At 41.1% G+C, this 20,434-nt stretch overlaps 1 protein-coding gene across 1 annotated transcript in view; it reads right to left on the reverse strand.

Annotated features, from left to right (window-relative positions):
• LOC126356190 (dolichyl-phosphate beta-glucosyltransferase) overlaps positions 1–20,434 on the reverse strand; it is a 120,035-nt gene that overhangs the window by 16,039 nt on the left and 83,562 nt on the right. The window contains exon 5 of the mRNA XM_050006972.1: positions 11,200–11,443. Coding sequence (XP_049862929.1) covers positions 11,200–11,443 — 244 coding nt within the window. The remainder of the gene's footprint in view (positions 1–11,199; positions 11,444–20,434) is intronic.

The following is a 20,434-nucleotide window of genomic DNA, read 5'->3' on the forward strand; positions in this document are numbered from 1 at the left end:
CAAGAGTAGGTTTAATAGTGAATAAAAAAACATAGTGCCATGTAGAAGACGGTGTAATTAGATGAATGACAAACACTAACTTCACTTAACAAAGGTTCATTCAGCACTTGCACATACAAGAGTGCGAAGCGAACTGCCTCTGGCCAAAGCTCGTACAGTATATATACAGCTACAAAACATTCCAGTACAATGATTCTTTACATTTGTGGATACTTCTAGAATGTAGTCGAACCAAATACAGAAATTAAAAATGTACAGTCCAGGTGGGTTTTGAACACATGACCCTCCATGCAACAGTTTAGTATCATAACCACTACACTACGGTGCTACTCAGCTTTATCTGTCACATTGCTCCCTCCTTAAGAAAACAACATCTCAGTGTTACATCCTCCTAGTCCGGAAATGAGTCATCGGTCCTGCATACTCCGACTGCCGATGACTGATTCTCGCCCTGGCAGTGATCTTCTTAGAACTTCTTTTGCCACTAGGCTCTTCGTCACCTTTCCGCTTGTTGCCTGTCGCTGGAGTTTTGACTTTATCCTGGGTTGCAAGATCCTTATAGGGCTTCATTCGAAGGTCATGGACCATATCTCTGATCTTTCGTTGTCTTGTATCAGGGTCAAAATCTTCAACTTCATAAGTAACAACAGACAACTGTCTTACAACCTTATAAGGTCCAAAGTAGTGCCTGAGGAGCTTCTCAGAGAGACCAACCTTCCGAACAGGAGTGACGATCCAGGCGAGGTCACCAGGCTGGTAGACAACAGGACGGAGGCTCGCATCATACCTTCAGCGATCGTTTTCTTGAGCCTGCAGTGTGTGGGGTTGAGCTAGCTGCCGAGCTTCCTCAGCTCTGGTTAACACCTGGCCAATGTAGTAGTTGTCCATGTCATCAGGATGTAACAGAAACAACATAGCGTCCATTGTCGTAGTTGTCTCATGCCCATGCAACAGGAAAAATGGCGTAAATCCTGTGGTTTCCTGTTTGGCGGTGTTTTAGGCAAACATTACAAAAGGTAGCACTTATTCTAGTTGCTCCGCTCAACATCGATGAACACTGATAGCATGTTGGCAAAGGTCTTAGTAAGGCGTTCAGTAAGCCTGTTAGTTTGCGGATGGTAGGCAATAGTCAGATGCACCAACGGTTTATCTCTGTCACAAAATTTGATTGAAAAACTTTCCCTCAATCCGTAATTAACAACCTTGGGGCACCGTGTTTTAATACAATCTCTTCCACTGAGAATTTGGCTACCTCATATGCTTCGGCTGTTTTTACGGCTTTTGTAATTTGCACATGGCCCAGATCACAGCAAGGCATTCTCTTCTGTAGTTGAGTAGTTTCTCTTGGCTTTTGTAAGTGTCCTAGAAGTATAGGCTATAACCTTCTCTTTTCCATCCAAAATCTGCACCAGAACAGTACCGATACCATACCCACTGGCATCTGTGTGTAGTTCTGTAGATGCTCTCTCATCATACAGACCAAGTACAGGGTCAGTCGTCAAGAGTTTTTCGCAGCACATCAAAAGAATCTTGTTGAGTACCACCCCCCATAAATTTAGCATCAGCTTTTAACAACTCTTGGCGTGGCCTGGCTTTGATACAAAAGTCTTTGATAAAACGACAATAACAAGAACATAATCTGAGGAAGCTTTTCACATCTCTAATATTTTTAGGAACTAGAAATTCCATTATAGATCTAACTTTTTCTGGGTCTGGCCGCACACCTTCGTTAGACACAAGGTGTCCAGGCATTTTGATTTCTTTTGCTACAGAGAGACACTTTCTCGGATTAAGTTTCAGTCCGCCTTGTTGGAGACACTTAAGAACGGCCCTCAGTCTTTTCATATGTTCATCAAACATCTCTGAGAACACTATTATGTCATCCAAATAACAAACACACATCGTCCACTTCAAGCGCCTTAGAAGATTATCCATCATCCATTCAAAAGTTGCTGGTACATACACAAACGAAACAGCATCATCTTAAACTCATACAGGTCCTCAGGGGTGATGAATGCAGTTTTCTAATGATAAGCCTCATCTACTTCAATTTGCCAGTATTCTGGGTACATGTCCACAGTTGAGAAAAACTTAGCCCCCTTCAGATAATCTAGTGTATCGTCAATTTGTGGAAGAGGGTAAATGTCCTTTTTTAGTTATCTTATTAAGCTTCCTGTAGTCAACACAAAAGCGCCAACTGCTATCCTTCTTCCTGACGAGGACCACTGGTGATGACCATGGGCTCTGCGAAGGCTGAATGATGTCATTCTTCATCATTATCTCTACCTCATCACGAATTATTCAACATTCAGTTGCTTACACACAGTATGCTCTCTGGCTTATTGGTTGATGGTCTCCAGTGCTAATTCGGTGCTTCACTGTTGATTTGTCTAATTTGCTTTTCACCTGTGGATTGAAGCATTCAGAGAACTCTTGAAGAATGGCAAGTATCTTCTTCTGTTGTTCCTTAGTGAGATCTGGAGATAGTCGAGCTAGAAGATCTTGTCTCATAGTGATAGCGCTAATTTTGCCCAAAGACTTGGCATGAGAGGTTTCTATGACACTCAGCTTTCCTTCAATTAACAGCTCAGCATTTGCTACACACATACGTCTTGGAAGGATTTGCAGTTTTCAGCGACAGTTAACTATACACAATTCACTGAATCCGTTCTTAAATGAGACAACAGAGGCTGGGATGACGACGTTACTCTTCAAGGGTATGCTTCTCTTACATTCCACTACAAGATCCATGGGTTGATGCATGGCATGACGCGTGACAGTTACTTTCTAGCAAAGACTGCAGGAATGATCACTTCATCCAGCACACATAGTCTCCACACACTCAAATGTGCATCTTCCTGTCAACAGTATCTCATTTCATCTAGCATAATCTTCGAGTGACCACAATCTATAATTACCTGAGAAGCTTTCAAAAAGTCCTATCACGTCATGACTATACTCTTGTAGGTATTACATATTTCCCATTAGCCACCTTCAGCAGAGATGTTTTGTTGTTGACGAATATGGTTTTCTGCAACTGGTGATGGTACTCCGAAATGACTGAATATGATGCTCCAGAGTCCACAAGAGGTTGGGCTGGTAAGCCATCCATGAGGATATCGAGGTAGTTTCCTATCATTTTTGTAGTGGCCAATGGCAGAGGATTTTTCTCTTCGGCGGCTTCACCTCCAAGGAAGGTCGCATCCTGTAGTTTTCCAGGTTGCGGTGGCTAGGTGATTGGCTGGAGATTCTAAATGGCGAAGGAGACCTGGATCGGTGTGTTGGGAAGCATCCTCTCCAGCGGCTAGCTTGCGGCGATGGTGACCTACGTCGTCCTGCACTCATATCTTCTTATTCATTTTCGTAGTACCGGAGTTGGCATCAGCTAAGATCGGTCTGCTGTCTTCTGGCATGGGCCTCATCATATATCTGCTGCCATTCTCAACAATAGCACACCACATGTCCCGGTTGTCCACAGTGGAAACATATTGGTTGGTTATCCTGGGTCCTCCCGATGTCAGTCTTCCTTCGTGCCCAAACAGTTTCCTCATGCGGCATTGTAGGAATGTAACTCCTCCTGGGTCTCGACTTTTTCACCATTTTAAAGGGAAATGAAGGACAAGAGATTGGGTTCAATGTCTGTTGCACTACCTCCCCTATGACCTCTTGAAGTGTCTCAGTTTTTTGCTCGCCGTGCAATCCAAGTGCCTTCTGAACTTCCTCTCTCACTATCTGACGAAGAACACTTGTGAAATCAGTTGCTTCCTCCATCACAGACATCAATACGACATTTTGAAGCCGTTCAAACTTCTTGCATGTAATTCTTTTTGTGATGCATTGTCTCGATATACTGGCACCATTTTATCAAGTCATCTCTGTTGAAACCTCCTTCAGGAGTAGGGCTTGATACATGTTCTCAGCAACACCCCTCATGAGATGTGCAACTTGATCTTCCTCCTTAATTCGACGATCCACTATTTTATACAGCTCCGAGACATCTTGAAAGTATGAAGCTGTAGTTTCTCCTTGATGCTGTACCCTGCACTTTAATTTATCTTCAGACTTGCACTTCTGTCGTTGTGTGTCACCGAAATACTTATGCAGTTCTGCCTGGAATACTCCCCAGCATGTGAACTTCTCCTCATTGTTCTCATACCACTGCTTGGCAGTGCCCTCCAAATAGAAAAATATGTTAGCCATACACACAGTGTCATCCCATTTGCTAAATTTGGCCAAATGCTCACATACCTTCAGCCACTTGTTTGGATCTTGGCCATTGTCACCAGAGAACACAGAAGGATGTCTCATGTGGTGGTGGCACACAGTTGCTGTCATCGTAACGTCCTCTTCTTCTTCTGACTCCAATAGATTGCGATCTGTTGAATATGGCTCAAACTCGGATTTCTCGCCATTTAAATGGTGGCTCTATCGTGGCCTGATGGGAGCCACTGTGTCATAGATAAAGTGGCCTATCACAAATTCAAATACTCGACACCTCCACCAGAATAATGTCACATAGAAGACGGTGTAATTAGATGAATTACGAACACTAACTTCATTTAACGAAGGTTTATTCAGCACTTGCATATACAAGAGTGTGGAGTGAACTGCCTCCAACCAGATCACATACAATATATATGCAGCTACAGAACATTCCAGTACAATGATTCTTTACATTTGTGGATACTTCCAGAGTATAGTCGAACAAAATATAGAAATTAAAATTGTACAGTCCAGGTGAATTTTGAACTCATGACCCACCATGCAACAGTTTAGTATCATAACCACTATACCACAGTGCTACTCAGCTTTTTCTGTGACAATAGGAATGTGGGTAAGGTACTAAAAACAGCACGGTGAACGCATTATTGTACCCAAGATAGACAAGAAGCCCACACCTACCACAACAATACAAGTTTATATGCCAACTAGTGCTGCAGATGACAGAGAGATTGAAGAAATGTACAAGAAGATAAAAGAAATTATTCAGATACTTGTGCTTTAACAGTCATGGGGGACTGGAATTCGATAGTAGGAAAAGGAAAAGAAGGAAAAGTAGTGGGTGAATATGGAATGGGGGTAAAGAATGAAAGAGGAAGCAGTCAGGTAGAATTTTGCACAGAGCATAACTTAATCATAGTTAACACTTGATTCAAGAATCATAAAAGAAGGTTGTATACATTGAAGAATCCTGGAGATACTAGAAGGTATCAGATTATATAATGATAAGACAGAGATTTAGGAACCAGGTTTTAAATTGTAAGACATTTCCAGGGGCAGATGTGGACTCTGACCACAATCTGTTGGTTATGAGTTGTAGATTAAAACTGAAGAAACTGCAAAAAGGTGGGAATTTAAGGAGATGTATTGCTCGGGAGATACATTCCTCCCTGTCCAACAACAATGTTCCTGCCCCCAGACCACACAGAAGCATCCTCCTTGTCACCCAATATTATCCTGGCCTCGAATACATCTACAAATTACTCCGCCAGGGATATGACTATCTCAAGTCAAGCCCTGAAATGAGATCACCCCAAGACAATATTCTCTCCACACCACCCAGAGTTGCCTTTCATCGCCCCCCTAACCTCCGTAACATCCTTGTCAACCCCTAAAATATTCCCAGACCACCTTCTCTACCCAGCGGTTCCTACCCCTGTAACCGACCCTGCTGCAAAACCTGCCACATGCTTCCCCCCACAACCACCTACTCCAGCCCTGCTACTGGTAAAACATACACAATTCAAGGCAGGGCCACATGTGAAATAACATGTCATTTATCAGCTGACATGCCTGCATTGCACAGCCTTTTACATCGGTATGACGACAACTAAACAGGCTGAGTGCATGAACGGTCACAGACGAACTATCCGCCTAGGAGATGTCCAATACCCAGTAGCAGAGCATGCCCTCCAGCATAATTCCTGGGACCTAGGAACATGCTACACCGTACGTGCCATTTGGCTTCTCCCACCCGACACCAGTCCCTCGGAACTGCGGAGATGGGAACTTGCACTTCAACACATCCTTTCATCCCGCCATCCACCTGGATTGAACCTACGTTAACCAACCTCACTCCCATTTACTCTTCAGTCTTCTCCTCTTTCCCTTTCCTCTTTAGCCATTCATGCATCTTTTCAGCCTACATAGTTATGTTTATCTTTATACTATATACCTCTTTACTTCTGTATGCATCCTCTTTAGTTTGAAGCTGGCGCAGTACTTACAGTAGAATATCTTTGGCTTCCCTCTGACAACCATGCCTCCATCCTTGCTACTCTCCCTGTTTACCTTTCCCTGTTGCTTCATAACCTGGGTTGTGAGTAACTGAATCCACTTTCCCTTCTTCCCTTTCTTTCCCCTCTCTCCTCCCTGACGAAGGAACAAAGTTCCAAAAGCTAGGAACGTAAATTTTCTGTTCTGTTTTGTGTATCTGTTGACTGTACTGAGCTAAGTACTGGCCAGCCCCTCTATCTCTTTGTTAGTATTTGTTTCAAACGATCAGTTTAATAAGTCACGGTTGCAAAATACTAACATGAATTCTTTACAGACGAATGGAAAGGCTGATACAAGCCAATCTCAGGGAAGATCAGTTTGGATTCCGTAGAAATGTTGGAACACGTGAGGCAATACTGACCCTATGACTTATCTCAGGTGATGGATTAAGGAATGGCAAACATACGTTTCTTGCATTTGTAGACTTAGAGAAAGCTTTTGACAATGTTGACTGTAATACCCCCCTTCGAATTCCGAAGCTGGCAGGGGTAAAATACAGGGAGTGAAAGGCTATTTACAATTTGTACAGAAACCAGGTGGCAGTTATGAGTTGAGGGGCATGAAAGCAAGCAGTGGTTGGGAAGGGAGTGAGAAAGGATTGTAGCCTATCCCCAATGTTGTTCTATCTGTATATTTAGCAAGCAGTAAAGGAAACAAAAGAGAAATTTGGAATAGGAATTAAAATCCATGGAGTAGAAATAAAAACTTTGAGGTTTGCCTATGACATTGTAATTCTGTCAGAGACAGCAAAGGACCTGGAAGAGGACAGTGTCTTGAAAGGAGAATATAAGATGAACATCAACAAAAGCAAAATGAGGATAATGGAATGTAGTAGAATGGAATCAGATGACGCTGTAGGAATTAGATTAGGAAATGAGACACTTAACATAGTAGATGAGTTTTGCTATTTGGAGAGCAAAATAACTGATGATGGTTGAAGTAGAGAAAATATAAAATGAAGACTGGCAATGGCGAGGAAAGTGTTTCTGAAGAAGAGAATTTTGTTAACATCGAGTATAGATTTAAGTGTCAGGAAGTCTTTTCTGAAAGTATTTGTATGGAGTGTAGCCCTGTATGGAATGAAGCCTTCGAAAAGTGGTGCTACAGAAGAGAGCCGAAGATTCGATGGGTAGATCACGTAACTAATGAGGAGGTACTGAATAGAATTGGGGAGAAGAGAAATTTGTGGCACAACTTGACTAGAAGAGGGGATCGGTTGATAGGACATGTTCTGAGGCATCAAGGGATCACCAATTTAATACTAGAGGGCAGCGTGGAGGGTAAAAATCGTAGAGAGAGACCAAAAGATGAATATGCTAAGCAGATTCAGAGGATGTAGGTTACAGTAGGTACTGGGAGATGAAGAAGCTAGCACAGGACAGAGTAGTATGGAGAGCTGCATCATCAAACTAGTCTCTGGACAGAAGACCACAACAACAACAACTGTTTAAAGTGGTGCCCATCATTTGCTGCACACATTTGCAATACTTTCAGCTTGTAGGTGAGCTGCTGTTGGAGTACTACAAGCAGCCAATGCTAATTTCTCTTGTTGATTGAGATACGAACCCTTGTCTTGTAAGTTGTCCTTCTACCTCCCTCTCAGGACATAATAAAGTTTGTTGAGCTTACAAACATTCTTCTTATAGTTGAAGAGATATATCTTCTATCAAAAGGTTTAAATTATAGCTCCAGACCAATATTAGGACTTCCTATTCATAGACACGACGACTTGACAGTCAATGTCATCCACACTTTAAAAACACAGTTTCCGTGAGAAAGTAACCATAATAATAATAGCAGGACTATAGATAACTTAAATAAGAAGTTAAAGATGCATAAAGCATTCATCACGAGGGCAGATAAGGACAGCACTGTGGTCACTTTAGGTAATGATGATTATGTTGATAAAACAGACAAATTTCTCTGAAAAATGGATAAATGAAGTGAATGCATTTCCAAAAAAAAATTTTTTTGCACTACTAATATGCAAAATTCAAGACTCTGATTTTCTACTCCATAGTACGAGGAGGGAAAATAAGACATATATATTAGTCATCAACCCACAGTTGCCAGACACACATTCACAGGTAAAGCTACATCTAATGACCTGATAAATGCTCTAATGACCTGATAAATGCTACACTAGCACAAATGATTTAAATACTACACACATTTTACAAGCAGTATTGTTCAAAAAAATATGTTTGAGTTTGTCGATCAAGTTAAGGATATAGTCACACCAGCTGATTCCATCTTTACAACCCTAGATGTGGTGAATTTATACACTAATTATGCCTGTCCATGAGACATTACAAATCATTAAGAACAAAATTATAAAACACTACAAAAAGGGTACAGCAGTAATAGCTGAATCAATGGAGCTTCTAGAACTTATATTATCCTACAACTGTTTCATGTTCCACAGTAAGATAGGACCACCAATTAGAAGGGCTAGCCATGAGAAATTCTCTAGCCAGCATTATGGCTGGGATTTTCCAAAATCATTTGGAACATCAATTTTTCACTGGCAACCCTGCAGTAGCCAGGAAAGTTCTCTGCTATTACCGCTAAGTAGATGGTGCCATTTTGTTAGTTAAAGCAAAGCAGTGCTAATGATACAGTGGAGAGCCCGAGTGCTACAGCTGAGCATGAAAATAAAGGAGCCATCAACTATCTCAACATTACAGTTACGAGAGACATGGGTAAACATAATTAATAGGTTATTAAAACTGCCACTAAGCGCGCATGAGATGAATAAAGAAATCGCTATTACAATGCAAGTTTCAGTGAGCACCAGTTATCCAGTCCCAACAATAACTAAGTTGCTATATAAAATTAAAAGAAAACAACCGTGTAAAATCAGTGGCAGCACACTAACAGATGAAAGGGAAGACAAGAAAGTCATATACTTCATGGCAGCAGGTATAGATAAACTAAAGTCCAAGAGTTTACATAGGTCAAACAGGCACGATGTTTGAAGTATGAAATATGTTTACAAGAGCACGCTTTAATTCACAATAATAAAACAGCATTTGATGAACATCTTCTAACATCAAAATGCTGTTGGAACTATTGATATGCATTTGAAAGTACTGCAGAATGAATCTAAGGGACACCTCTTCTAAACGTTGGAAGAAAACGAGATTTTTACATGACCGGCAAGAGTCTGGCAGCACATTAAATCAGCAGAATGATTTTATTAATAGTGCTTTTATTAGAAATTCTGAAGGCCTCTTTCAAGTGTCGATCTCAGCACATGACACATATGAGTAACAACCCCACTCATTGATAAGAGACAGCAAGTATCACTTTGATTGATACACCATCCTGGCAGCAGCACATCTGCATGCACACTGGTTTCTGAAAATACTGTACAATTCTGTGCCATAGGCTACCACACAGAGTCAAACGCAATTACCCATAACTGTTACATTCTGTTCTCTGTAACTTTAGTTGCTGAACAGTTTCACTTTTATAATTTATTGTTTTACAGTTTTCATCACTTTATACCTCTTTTCTTTTTAATTTTAACATTTAATGACACTTAATTCAGTTCTCACTACCATACATAATTTCACTTCTATAATTTTACGATCTTTATGTCTTTTACTATTTATGGTGGTGGTGGTGGTGGTGGTTGTTGGGATGTTTAAGGAGGACTTTCACTGTTTATGCATCCATTGTTCTACAATTTTAACATTTTAATGAGAATTTTTATAAAGTTATACTTTTTATACTTTCAGAGCAAGACTTTAAGGTTTTACACTTTCAATGTTTCAAATTAAACATTTTAAGATGTTACTTAAGTTTTAGTTACTTTATTTCCACTTTTATAATTTAGGCACTGTTTTATATATTTTACAATTTTTATGCAGCCCTTGGTCTATGCTTTTAATATTTTAATGAAAATTTATACATATTGCATTTCTGTAATTTTAGTGTAAGACCCTCTACTGTTAAACCTGTAACATCCCTACCACTAGCTCTCATCCCCCATCCCCTACTCCCTGCCTTCTTTTACCACTCTCATTCCCCCTTGCTCTATTTTATAATTTTATACTGCTTATGGTTTATGCACTCATTATTCTACACTATTAACATTTTAATGAGTATTTTTACATAATTATACTTTTTTATAATTTTAGCAAGACTGTTTTTGCTAAACTCTTGACATCCCTACCACTATCCCTCCTGCTTCCTCTCACCTCTCTCAATCACCCTTGCTTGATTTTTCTTTTCCTCCCGTTTTGCCCTCCCTACTCCCCTACTACCACCAGATATCTATTTAAAACACTGACCGCATCTGCAAACCACAGTACCCTGAGATGAGTTTCTAAACAGACAAGCCAGATTGCTGTCGCAAAATTCATGTACATTTTTCTACTTATTGTACAATATTAAATGATAAATACTTAGTTTCATTTTGTTTCAGATCTGAAGATGATCCAGAGTGATCAAACCACATCATATAATTAAAAATATGTAACTGAGATTGAAGAAAAAATGAGAACTGCTTTAAATATCAATACACCTACTGATTCTCTTGGGACAAAAATGTCAACTATACAATAGTTTCACTCAATAAATAGTTTTACTCAGTAAAAGTTGATAATCATCTACTTCAAATTTAACTTGAATATGTTATGATATTAAGTCACTGTTTACTGTAAATGTACCTACAGATTACCTAAAAACACAAAGCAATGTAAAATGAAGGTAACTTAACAAGGTTCGCTAGAACTTATTTTGTTTACTTTAATTATTTCAGGAAAGTGCAAATAACAAGAGGCAATCCAGGAGTCAGGTGGAATAAATCTAGGTCAAAATTCTTTGTTACTGTTCATCACTATGCAGACTGTAGTGATCTTACAGAAACACAAAAAGATAAAAACTGAGTATCTAGTTGAGCTTAATACCACTCACCAACGCTCAACATGCATGTTGTGAAAACACACTCTGGCAGTTTCACGGGTAAACAGTTTAAATCCACATTGTGTATCACGAATCCCTCTCACAGCAAACAGCCAGACAAGAAAATGAAATCCATGCATCAGTAATGTGCGAAACATGGACCGGGTAGCAATGGCCTCCTCCTCCAAGTGTGCACGTGATCCACATACTACAGCTATTCTACCTTCAACACCATCTGGTTCCTTTGTGTAGTCACCTAGCAAAAAACAATAAAACTCAAATACTGTTTTTTCCAAAGAACAATACAAAAATTACTACTACTACTACTACTACTACTACTTCTGCTACACAACATCATAATCTTCCTACTCTCCTTCACTGCTATGATAACAATCACAGGTATGACCACAAAATATCTAAGAAAACACACAGAGAGAGAATGACAAAATTGAGAAGACTCATTTTGCTACTAGATATTAAAATAACTTATATGAAGTTTGATTAATAAGACATGTTTGTTTTCTCTCCTTTTGAATATACATGAATTTCTAATTTCCAGTTATGTCTGAGCGTAATTTGGTGAGGACATCTGCGCCAGAAGACAGAACACACACTGAAACGTAGCTCCAGAAACAATCAACATAACACCTATCTCGGTATCTTATAGTGTGGCATTTGAGGTGGGTAGATTTCTGCAGAATGCACTGTTATTCATTTAACGTAATATTCTTGTTTCTCATTTTTGCGCAATAAATCTGTTAATGACTTCAGCTGCACTGCATTACTCCAGAAAATAACCACATAAAACAATATAGTGAATGGTAATATACGAAATAAGACTGGATTTTGTGCACACAGTAACATAGTAAGAGATGCTTGTAAGTACAACCCACGCCAAACACCTTTCTGTAGTCCTTTCAACTGGTTAATCCTCTGAAAACTAGATACATTGAAGGTAATTGCTGTTGCAGCAGTATGCAGTTTTATGCATACAAGCTTCATTACGCAATAGCATTGACTCAACAGTGGGTTTTTCACACTAAGTGATGGAGTGTAGATGACCCTGAGACTTCATTTCTGTCAGTAGTCACGGGCACACATTAGGATGTGTACTTACACTGAATTATTCTTGAAATTACAGGAATGAGAATTAATTTCATCATCTAGACCATAGTCCAAAGTAAAAGCAGGTCTCATAAAAAGTTTATTTAAATGTTGTAGCATAATGAAATGAGTAGTTTGCTCATTAAATAAAGGAAAGGCGATCACTCTTCCACGAAGAGCTCTCAAATGGACAGAAACTGGAAGAAGACCAAGAACAAGACGGAGAGATCAGGTGAGGGAAGGTTTGAACCAAAGATGATTACAATGGGAGGAAATGTGAACAACGGTCTTTGCACGAAATGAGAAGATTGGAAGAGGCTCTGTGAATGACTGGCATAAGAAGAAGAAGAAGAAGAAGAAGAAGAAGAAGAAGTACTCAGCAGATTGACGTGTGGGAACCAGATACACATAATACAACACAGTATTAACTAGCTTTCGAGTTCTAGCTCTCCTTCTCGCAGAAAGTCCACACTTCCACACACACCGTTCACAAACTGAACACTAGAGGTTTTATTTAGTATGTCACCAATAAAAAACTCTGTTAGGTGTACGACACAGCTCTTTGTTCAACACTGCATAATATTTTGTAAGCCGTCTTCATGATTCTTTGTGCATCAAATCACGCTTGTCCATATTCTTTGTTTCATCAGGTGAAGTTGCATTTGGGCCCCTAATTAGTACAGTCACAAATTTTATCCCCTCTCTCATTCCACCCAACACAACTCCTCAATGCAGGCAAGCTGCAATTGCAACATTGCATATTCAGCCAGCACAATATACATGTACAGGTGGGTGCATGTGTGCACACACACACACACATGCAATCCAGCAGGGCGGGGGGGGGAGGTCAAAATGCCAGCAAGTTTTCTGTCCTGCTTATGTGTCTGTCAATAATGCAACAGCTCTACTGCTTTGCCCCTAAATTGTTTACATTTCACCAGGATTTTCCATTGCCATGTGTTATAGCACTGGGAGAGCACTTAAAGACCTTAATATTAGGGCCACCTTTGAAGATTTTACAAAAACAAAGAAAGAAATCTTTTTGATGAAAAATTTTTATTGCTTGCCAAAACATTCACCTTTGGAATTTATACAGTTTTGCATGCATTAAAACTAACTCTGGAAACATTTTTCCCATCTATTTTTGCATCTCAAAAATCTGGTTTCGGAAAGATTCAACATGTCCTTCAGATGACAAAAATCTCCATTCATACATTTTTAATAACATAATGGAATGAAAAGAAGTCATTAAGCAATAATTCAGATAAATATGGGCAATGAAATATTAATTTCACGATTTTGTCCTTCAAATAATCAATTGCCTGACAGACAGCACTGTAATGATGAAGAACAACACATTTTATGTTCTTTTCCTGATTTCATCTGACTTGTGGTATAAAAAGGAAATACTCCATTCAGCATTAACTTTTCTTCGATCTTCTTCAGTAATGGACAAATTCCAGCTTAGACACAGATTCAAATGATCATTTTCATGTAAATGCTCCATGAACAAACAACTTTTCTTAGTTTCAGACAAATGTCTGATTGTGTCTGTGTACGTGCGGCAGATGGATATGTGTGTGTGTGCGCGAGTGTATACCTGCCCTTTTTTCCCCTTCAGGTAAGTCTTTCCGCTCCCGGGATTGGAATGACTCCTTACCCTCTCCCTTAAAACCCACATCCTTTCATCTTTCCCTCTCCTTCCCTCTTTCCTTAAGAAGCAACCGTTGGTTGCGAAAGCTTGAATTTTGTGTGTATGTTTATTTGTTTGTGTGTCTATCGACCTGCCAGCACTTCTGTTTGGTAAGTCACATCATCTTTGTTTTTAGATATATTTTTCCCCGTGGAATGTTATATATATATATATATATATTCCAAGACTTACCAAGCGGGAAAGTGCCGGCAGACAGGCACATGAACAAAACACACAAACACACACACAAATTACTAGCTTTCGCAACCGATGGTTGCTTCTTCAGGAAGGAGAGGGAAAGACGAAAGGATGTGGGTTTTAAGGGAGAGGGTAAGGAGTCATTCCAATCCCGGGAGCGGAAAGACTTACCTTAGGGGGAAAAAAGGACAGGTGTACACTCACACACACACACACACACACACACACACTCATATCCATCCGCACATACACAGACACAAGCAGACATTTGTAAAGGCAAAGAGTTCGGGCAGAGATGTCAGTCGAGGCGGAAGTACAGAGGCAAAGAAGTTGTTGAAAGACGGTAAATCTTTGACAAGGGCAGTTTGGTTGAACCTCTGTCCTATCCAAAGGCCTCACTTCAACCCCACTCCCAGGTTCAACACAATCTGGAACCACAACACCCCAATTCAGTAGTTAACCTTTCCTCCAAACCTCTCCCCCAATCTGAAACCTCTGTCCTATCCAAAAGTCTCATCTTCAGCCCCATTCCCAGGTTCAACCAAACTGCCCATGTCAAAGATTTTCTGTCCTACACTTGTAGTCTCTGCTGGAAATATCACTTTGCCACGAAGAAAAATAATCCTGATCCCACTCCTAATGATCCAACTCCCCAAGACACTATCCAAATTGAACCCTGCCTGGAACAGTTCCGTCCTCCATCAAAGCGGGACCCACCTCCTCTTCCTCAAAACCACCCTCTCCAAACCTTCCAGGAATTTCTCACTTCCAGCCTTTCCTTTCAATCTTTCTTGAAAAACCTTAATCCTACTCCCAACATCACCGCAGCCGAAGCCCAGGCTATCCGTGATCTGAAAGCTGACCGATCCATCATCATTCTTCCGGCTGACAAGGGTTCCACGACCGTGGTACTTGATCGTCAGGAGTATGTGGCTGAGGGACTGCGTCAGCTTTCAGACAACTCTACATACAAAGTTTGCCAAGGTAATCCCATTCCTGATGTCCAGGCGGAGCTTCAAGGAATCCTCAGAACCTTAGGCCCCCTACAAAACCTTTCACCTGACTCCATCAAACTCCTGACCCCACCGACACCTCGCACTCCTACCTTCTACCTACTTCCTAAAATTCACAAACCCAAACATCCCGGCCCCCGCATTGTAGCTGGTTACCAAGCCCCCACTGAATGTATCTCTGTCTACGTAGATCAACATCTTCAACCCATTACATGCAGTCTCCCATCCTTCATCAAAGACACCAACCACTTACTCGAACGCCTGGAATCCTTACCCAGTCTGTTACCCCTGGAAACCACCCTTGTAACCATTGATACCACTTCCCTATACACAAATATCCCGCACATCCAGGGCCTCGCTGCAATGGAGCACTTCCTTTCACGCCGATCACCTGACACCCTACCTAAAACCTCTTTCCTCGTCACCTTAGCCAGCTTCATCCTGACCCATAACTTCTTCACTTTTGAAGGCCAGACATACCAACAATTAAAGGGAACAGCCATGGGTACCAGGATGGCCCCCTCGTATGCCAACCTATTTATGGGTCGCTTAGAGGAAGCCTTCTTGGTTACCCAAGCCTGCCAACCCAAAGCTTGGTACATATTTATTGACGACATCTTCATGATCTGGATTCACAGTGAAGAACAACTCCTGAATTTCCTCTCCAACCTCAACTCCTTTGGTTCCATTAGATTTACCTGGTCCTACTCCAAATCCCATGCCACTTTCCTTGACGTTGACCTCCATCTGTCCAATGGCCAGCTTCACACATCCGTCCACATCAAACCCACCAACAAGCAACAGTACATCCATTATGACTGCTGCCACCCATTCCATATCAAACGGTCTCTTCCCTTCAGCCTAGGCCTTCGTGGCAAACAAATCTGCTCCAGTCCTGAATCCCTGAACCATTACACCAACAACCTGAAAACAGCTTTCGCATCCCACAACTACCCTCCCGACCTGGTACAGAAGCAAATAACCAGAACCAGTTCCTCATCCCCTCAAACCCAGAACCTCTCACAGAAGAACCCCAAAAGTGCCCCACTTGTGACAGGATACTTCCCGGGACTGGATCAGACTCTGAATGTGGCTCTCCAGCAGGGATACGACTTCCTAAAATCCTGCCCCGAAATGAGATCCATCCTTCATGAAAATCCTCCCCACACCACCAAGAGTGTCTTTCCGCCATCCACCTAACCTTCGTAACCTCTTCATTCATCCCTATGAAATCCCCAAACCACCTTCCCTACCCTCTGGCTCCTACCCTTGTAACCGCCCCCAGTGTAAAACCTGTCCTATGCACCCTCCCACCACCACCTACTCCAGTCCTGTAACCCGGAAGGTGTACACGATCAACGGCAGAGCCACGTGTCAAAGCACCCACGTGATTTACCAACTGACCTGCCTACACTGTGACGCTTTCTATGTGGGAATGACCAGCAACAAACTGTCCATTCGCATGAATGGACACAAGCAGACAGTGTTTGTTGGTAATGAGGATCACCCTGTGGCTAAACATGCCTTGGTGCACGGCCAGCACATCTTCGCACAGTGTTACACCGTCCGGGTTATCTGGATACTTCCCACCAACACCAACCTATCCGAACTCCGGAGTTGGGAACTCGCCCTTCAGTATATCCTCTCTTCTCGATATCAGCCAGGCCTCAACCTCCGCTAATTTAAAGTTTCCGCCACTCATACCTCACCTGTCTTTCAACAACTTCTTTGCCTCTGTACTTCCGCCTCGACTGACATCTCTGCCCGAACTCTTTGCCTTTACAAATGTCTGCTTGTATCTGTGTATGTGCGGATGGATATGTGTGTGTGTGCGCGAGTGTACACCTGTCCTTTTTTCCCCCTAAGGTAAGTCTTTCCGCTCCAGGGACTGGAATGACTCCTTACCCTCTCCCTTAAAACCCACATCCTTCCGTCTTTCCCTCTCCTTCCCTCTTTCCTGAAGAAGCAATCGTCGGTTGCGAAAGCTAGAAATTCTGTGTGTGTGTTTGTGTGTTTTATTTATTGTGCCTATCTACTGGCGCTTTCCTGCTTGCCAAGTCTCGGAATCTTTGTGTGTGTGTCTATATATATCTGTCCCTTTTTCCCCCCAAGGTAAATCTTTCCACTCCCAGGATTGGAATGACTCCTTACCCTCTCCCTTAAAACCCACATCCTTCCCTCTTTCATGATGAAGCAACTGTGGGCTGCAAAAGCTTGAATTCTGTGTGTGTGTTTGTGTTTGTTTGTATGTCTATCAACATTCCAACGCTTACGTTTGGTAAGTTACATCATCTTTGTTGGCTAGACTCCAACAATGCCAATGCTATTTTGCAGTAGGTAGGCTACCGGTAATTGTGGAGAGGATAGTGTCGGGTGGGATGTATGGAGGGAGAGGGTGGTGAGAAGCAGGGAGAGGGACAGGGGGTTTGTGGCTAACAGCTTGGGGTTTGCAAGCTAGGAATGCAGGAGGGAGGAGTGGCAGGTATATGGGCCTGGGCAATTGTACCATGCAGCGGAAGCAGCACACAATGAAGGCAACATGTGGACATGAATGGCTGGAAGTGACAGGACAGAGGAAGGGGAAACTGATGGGTGGAGAGTGCAGGGTAGCGAGTTTCCTTTCCTTTGTATGTGCCTATCGATAACTTAACACTTCTGTATTTTGGTGAGAGGTCTCCTTTAATCCTAAAGTATTTGGGAAGAAAACAGCTGCTTAAAAAAATAAAAAAAATAAAAACAGCTGTTATACTAATCATCTGCTGTTTTTATCTAAAACACCAAACGAAGTATTTACATAATTTTACACAAACAACTATCAGCTCTTCATATACCTACTGTGCCAAGTACTGTTGAATACAAGCACTACAATCATGCAGAATTTACATCTCTGGGTCCAAATATTATATAGAAAACGTGACTAATGTTATATTCTTTTCCTTTGTTTTTGAATAACTGAGGACTTTCAATTTTCTGCCTGATGTTTACTGCCAACTTGTTACTGACTTTTGTCCCACAGTACAAAACTCCATTATGAACTCTAGATAAGGGGACATAGTCTGTACGGAAATCATTTTTAGTCCTGGTTTTGGCATTGTGCACTGCATATGTCAACCCAAAGTCACCTTTGTTATTAACCAGAGATACAATTATGTAAAATGTTGAGTTACACACTTCATGAAATATTCACATGACGCATTTCTGTAAACTAAGTACTTTTCTAAGCTTATCTGCACTTGTAGTGCGGCGGCTCTATGAGGTCCACATTCCATTCCGCATCATTCCACCTCAGTGATGGTTACTGAACATTTTGGTTGCATGTGATTGATTTGTGAGCTACTGTGAGCTGGATTTATTCAAATTCAAAAAAGTAGTATTGATATGAAACATATATTTGCTTTGCACATAATTAATTTCATTACATAATATGAGCTCGAATTCTGTACCAGAGGAGGGTGCATGTGTGTATGTGTGGAAACAATCAGAGCCAACATAGCAAATTTTACAGTGCATTCTCACTGGAAAGGGGTACACGGCCATCAGGAAGATTTCAGATCATTGGTAGAATAATACTGCCACAGACTCCCCAAGTTAAAATGCAGTTTCCCTTCAGGGACATCATTTCCCTGCAATTACAGGACCAGCCCTTTCACTTGAGTGGGGGAAGAATGTAAAGTAGTGTGAAGCTACTTAATTTCTAACATGCACTCTTCCTAGAGTTTCAGAACAGAATGTGAGACAAGGTGAAGGATTAACCTTATTAAGCCTCCCAAGTACTTAAAGGAAAAGATTTATACAAAATAGCAGTTTCTCCCCACTAAACCTAGGATAAATCTTCTGTTTTTTGGGGAGGCATGCCTTGGGACCACACACTCAATGAAAGCCGATAAAACCAACAATTTATGACAAGAATTCATTTACTAATTATGACAAGAGCTACAGAGAAGCTATCAGACTCTCCCTCATGCTGTATTACACCAAAGGCAGCTTAAATATTGACGAATCATCCAAACAGGTATGGCAATGCCACCCCTTGGTGTTACAGGTTGAGATGCAGCTTTGCATCTTGTTTCACATCTCACAAAAGTGTCTGATGTGCAAGGTCTTCATGTTTGCATTTTCCTGGCAGTAACTAAAATCAGTGAAGCCACTGGGTTTCAATAAATAATGTTAAGGCAATAATATTTGATGAAATTTTGCAAGTCATGAAATAATGTTTAAGACTAACATGGTAAGACTAACATTTGGCTGTCACTGCTTTTGTACCCGGCACATTTGAATTGAGGAATAGTACTTTGTATTGTTTTATAAAAATGAAAAATAAACAATTTTAAACAATATAATGTAATTTGATAGATAAAAAATCTACTCACCAAGCAGCAGCAGGAGAACACACATATAAAAAAGTGTTTTATGTATGCAAGGTGGCTCCTTCTTCTGGTGGAAGGGTTGAAAGGTAAGGATGAGGTATTCTCATTCTGTCTGGTACGACTCCGCTGACCCGTGGTTCTGGGTGACTTTTCCAAACTCTACCCCTTTTCATTCACCCCTCTTCCTCCCCTTTCAACCCTCCAGCAAGAAGAGGTAGCCACAAGCTCCAAAAGCTTGCATGTGTAAAACCTTTTTTTATATGTGTATTCTCGTGCTGCTGCTTTGTTAATTTTTTTTAGGTAGTCACTGCACTTCAAGGTAAATAGTTTCCTTTCAAAAGTCAAATTTATTCTGACTGGTGCATGAATAAAAACCTTTCCTCAAGAAAGCAAGTGTTTCTCACTTCTTTAGCTATGCTATAGAGAGATCACATTGTGTGCTTGTGCTTTTTGAAAATGAGAGGCACATAGAGACTGCAGGATTATAGACCTTCAGTCAGTGGGATGATACGCAGCGCCAAGGTAAGTGGGTTTAAGTGGAGGTCCATTACCGCACTACCTGGGCACCACTCATCTTACCACAGAGGTAAAGGCACACTATGCTACAATTTGATGCATTGGCCAAGAAATGTTTAATTCATTGTTTTCATATTTTATGCTTGCAGGTAATAAATGTTTCCACACTGTTTGGATGTGAGGCTCGGTGTCAGAATAGACACATAATATGACTGAGCAAACTGACTCGCAAATTACCACTCAACCAGAGATTGGTTGTGGTACAGTTAGAAAATGACATTGAGCACTTTAGCAGTAGTTGGGAAGTGCAGCACAGGAGTGCATGAATGGCTCTCGATGAAATTCACCCTCGTTGT

This window comes from Schistocerca gregaria, chromosome 3 (genome assembly GCF_023897955.1).
Source record: "Schistocerca gregaria isolate iqSchGreg1 chromosome 3, iqSchGreg1.2, whole genome shotgun sequence".
Taxonomy (NCBI): Eukaryota; Metazoa; Arthropoda; class Insecta; order Orthoptera; family Acrididae; genus Schistocerca; species Schistocerca gregaria.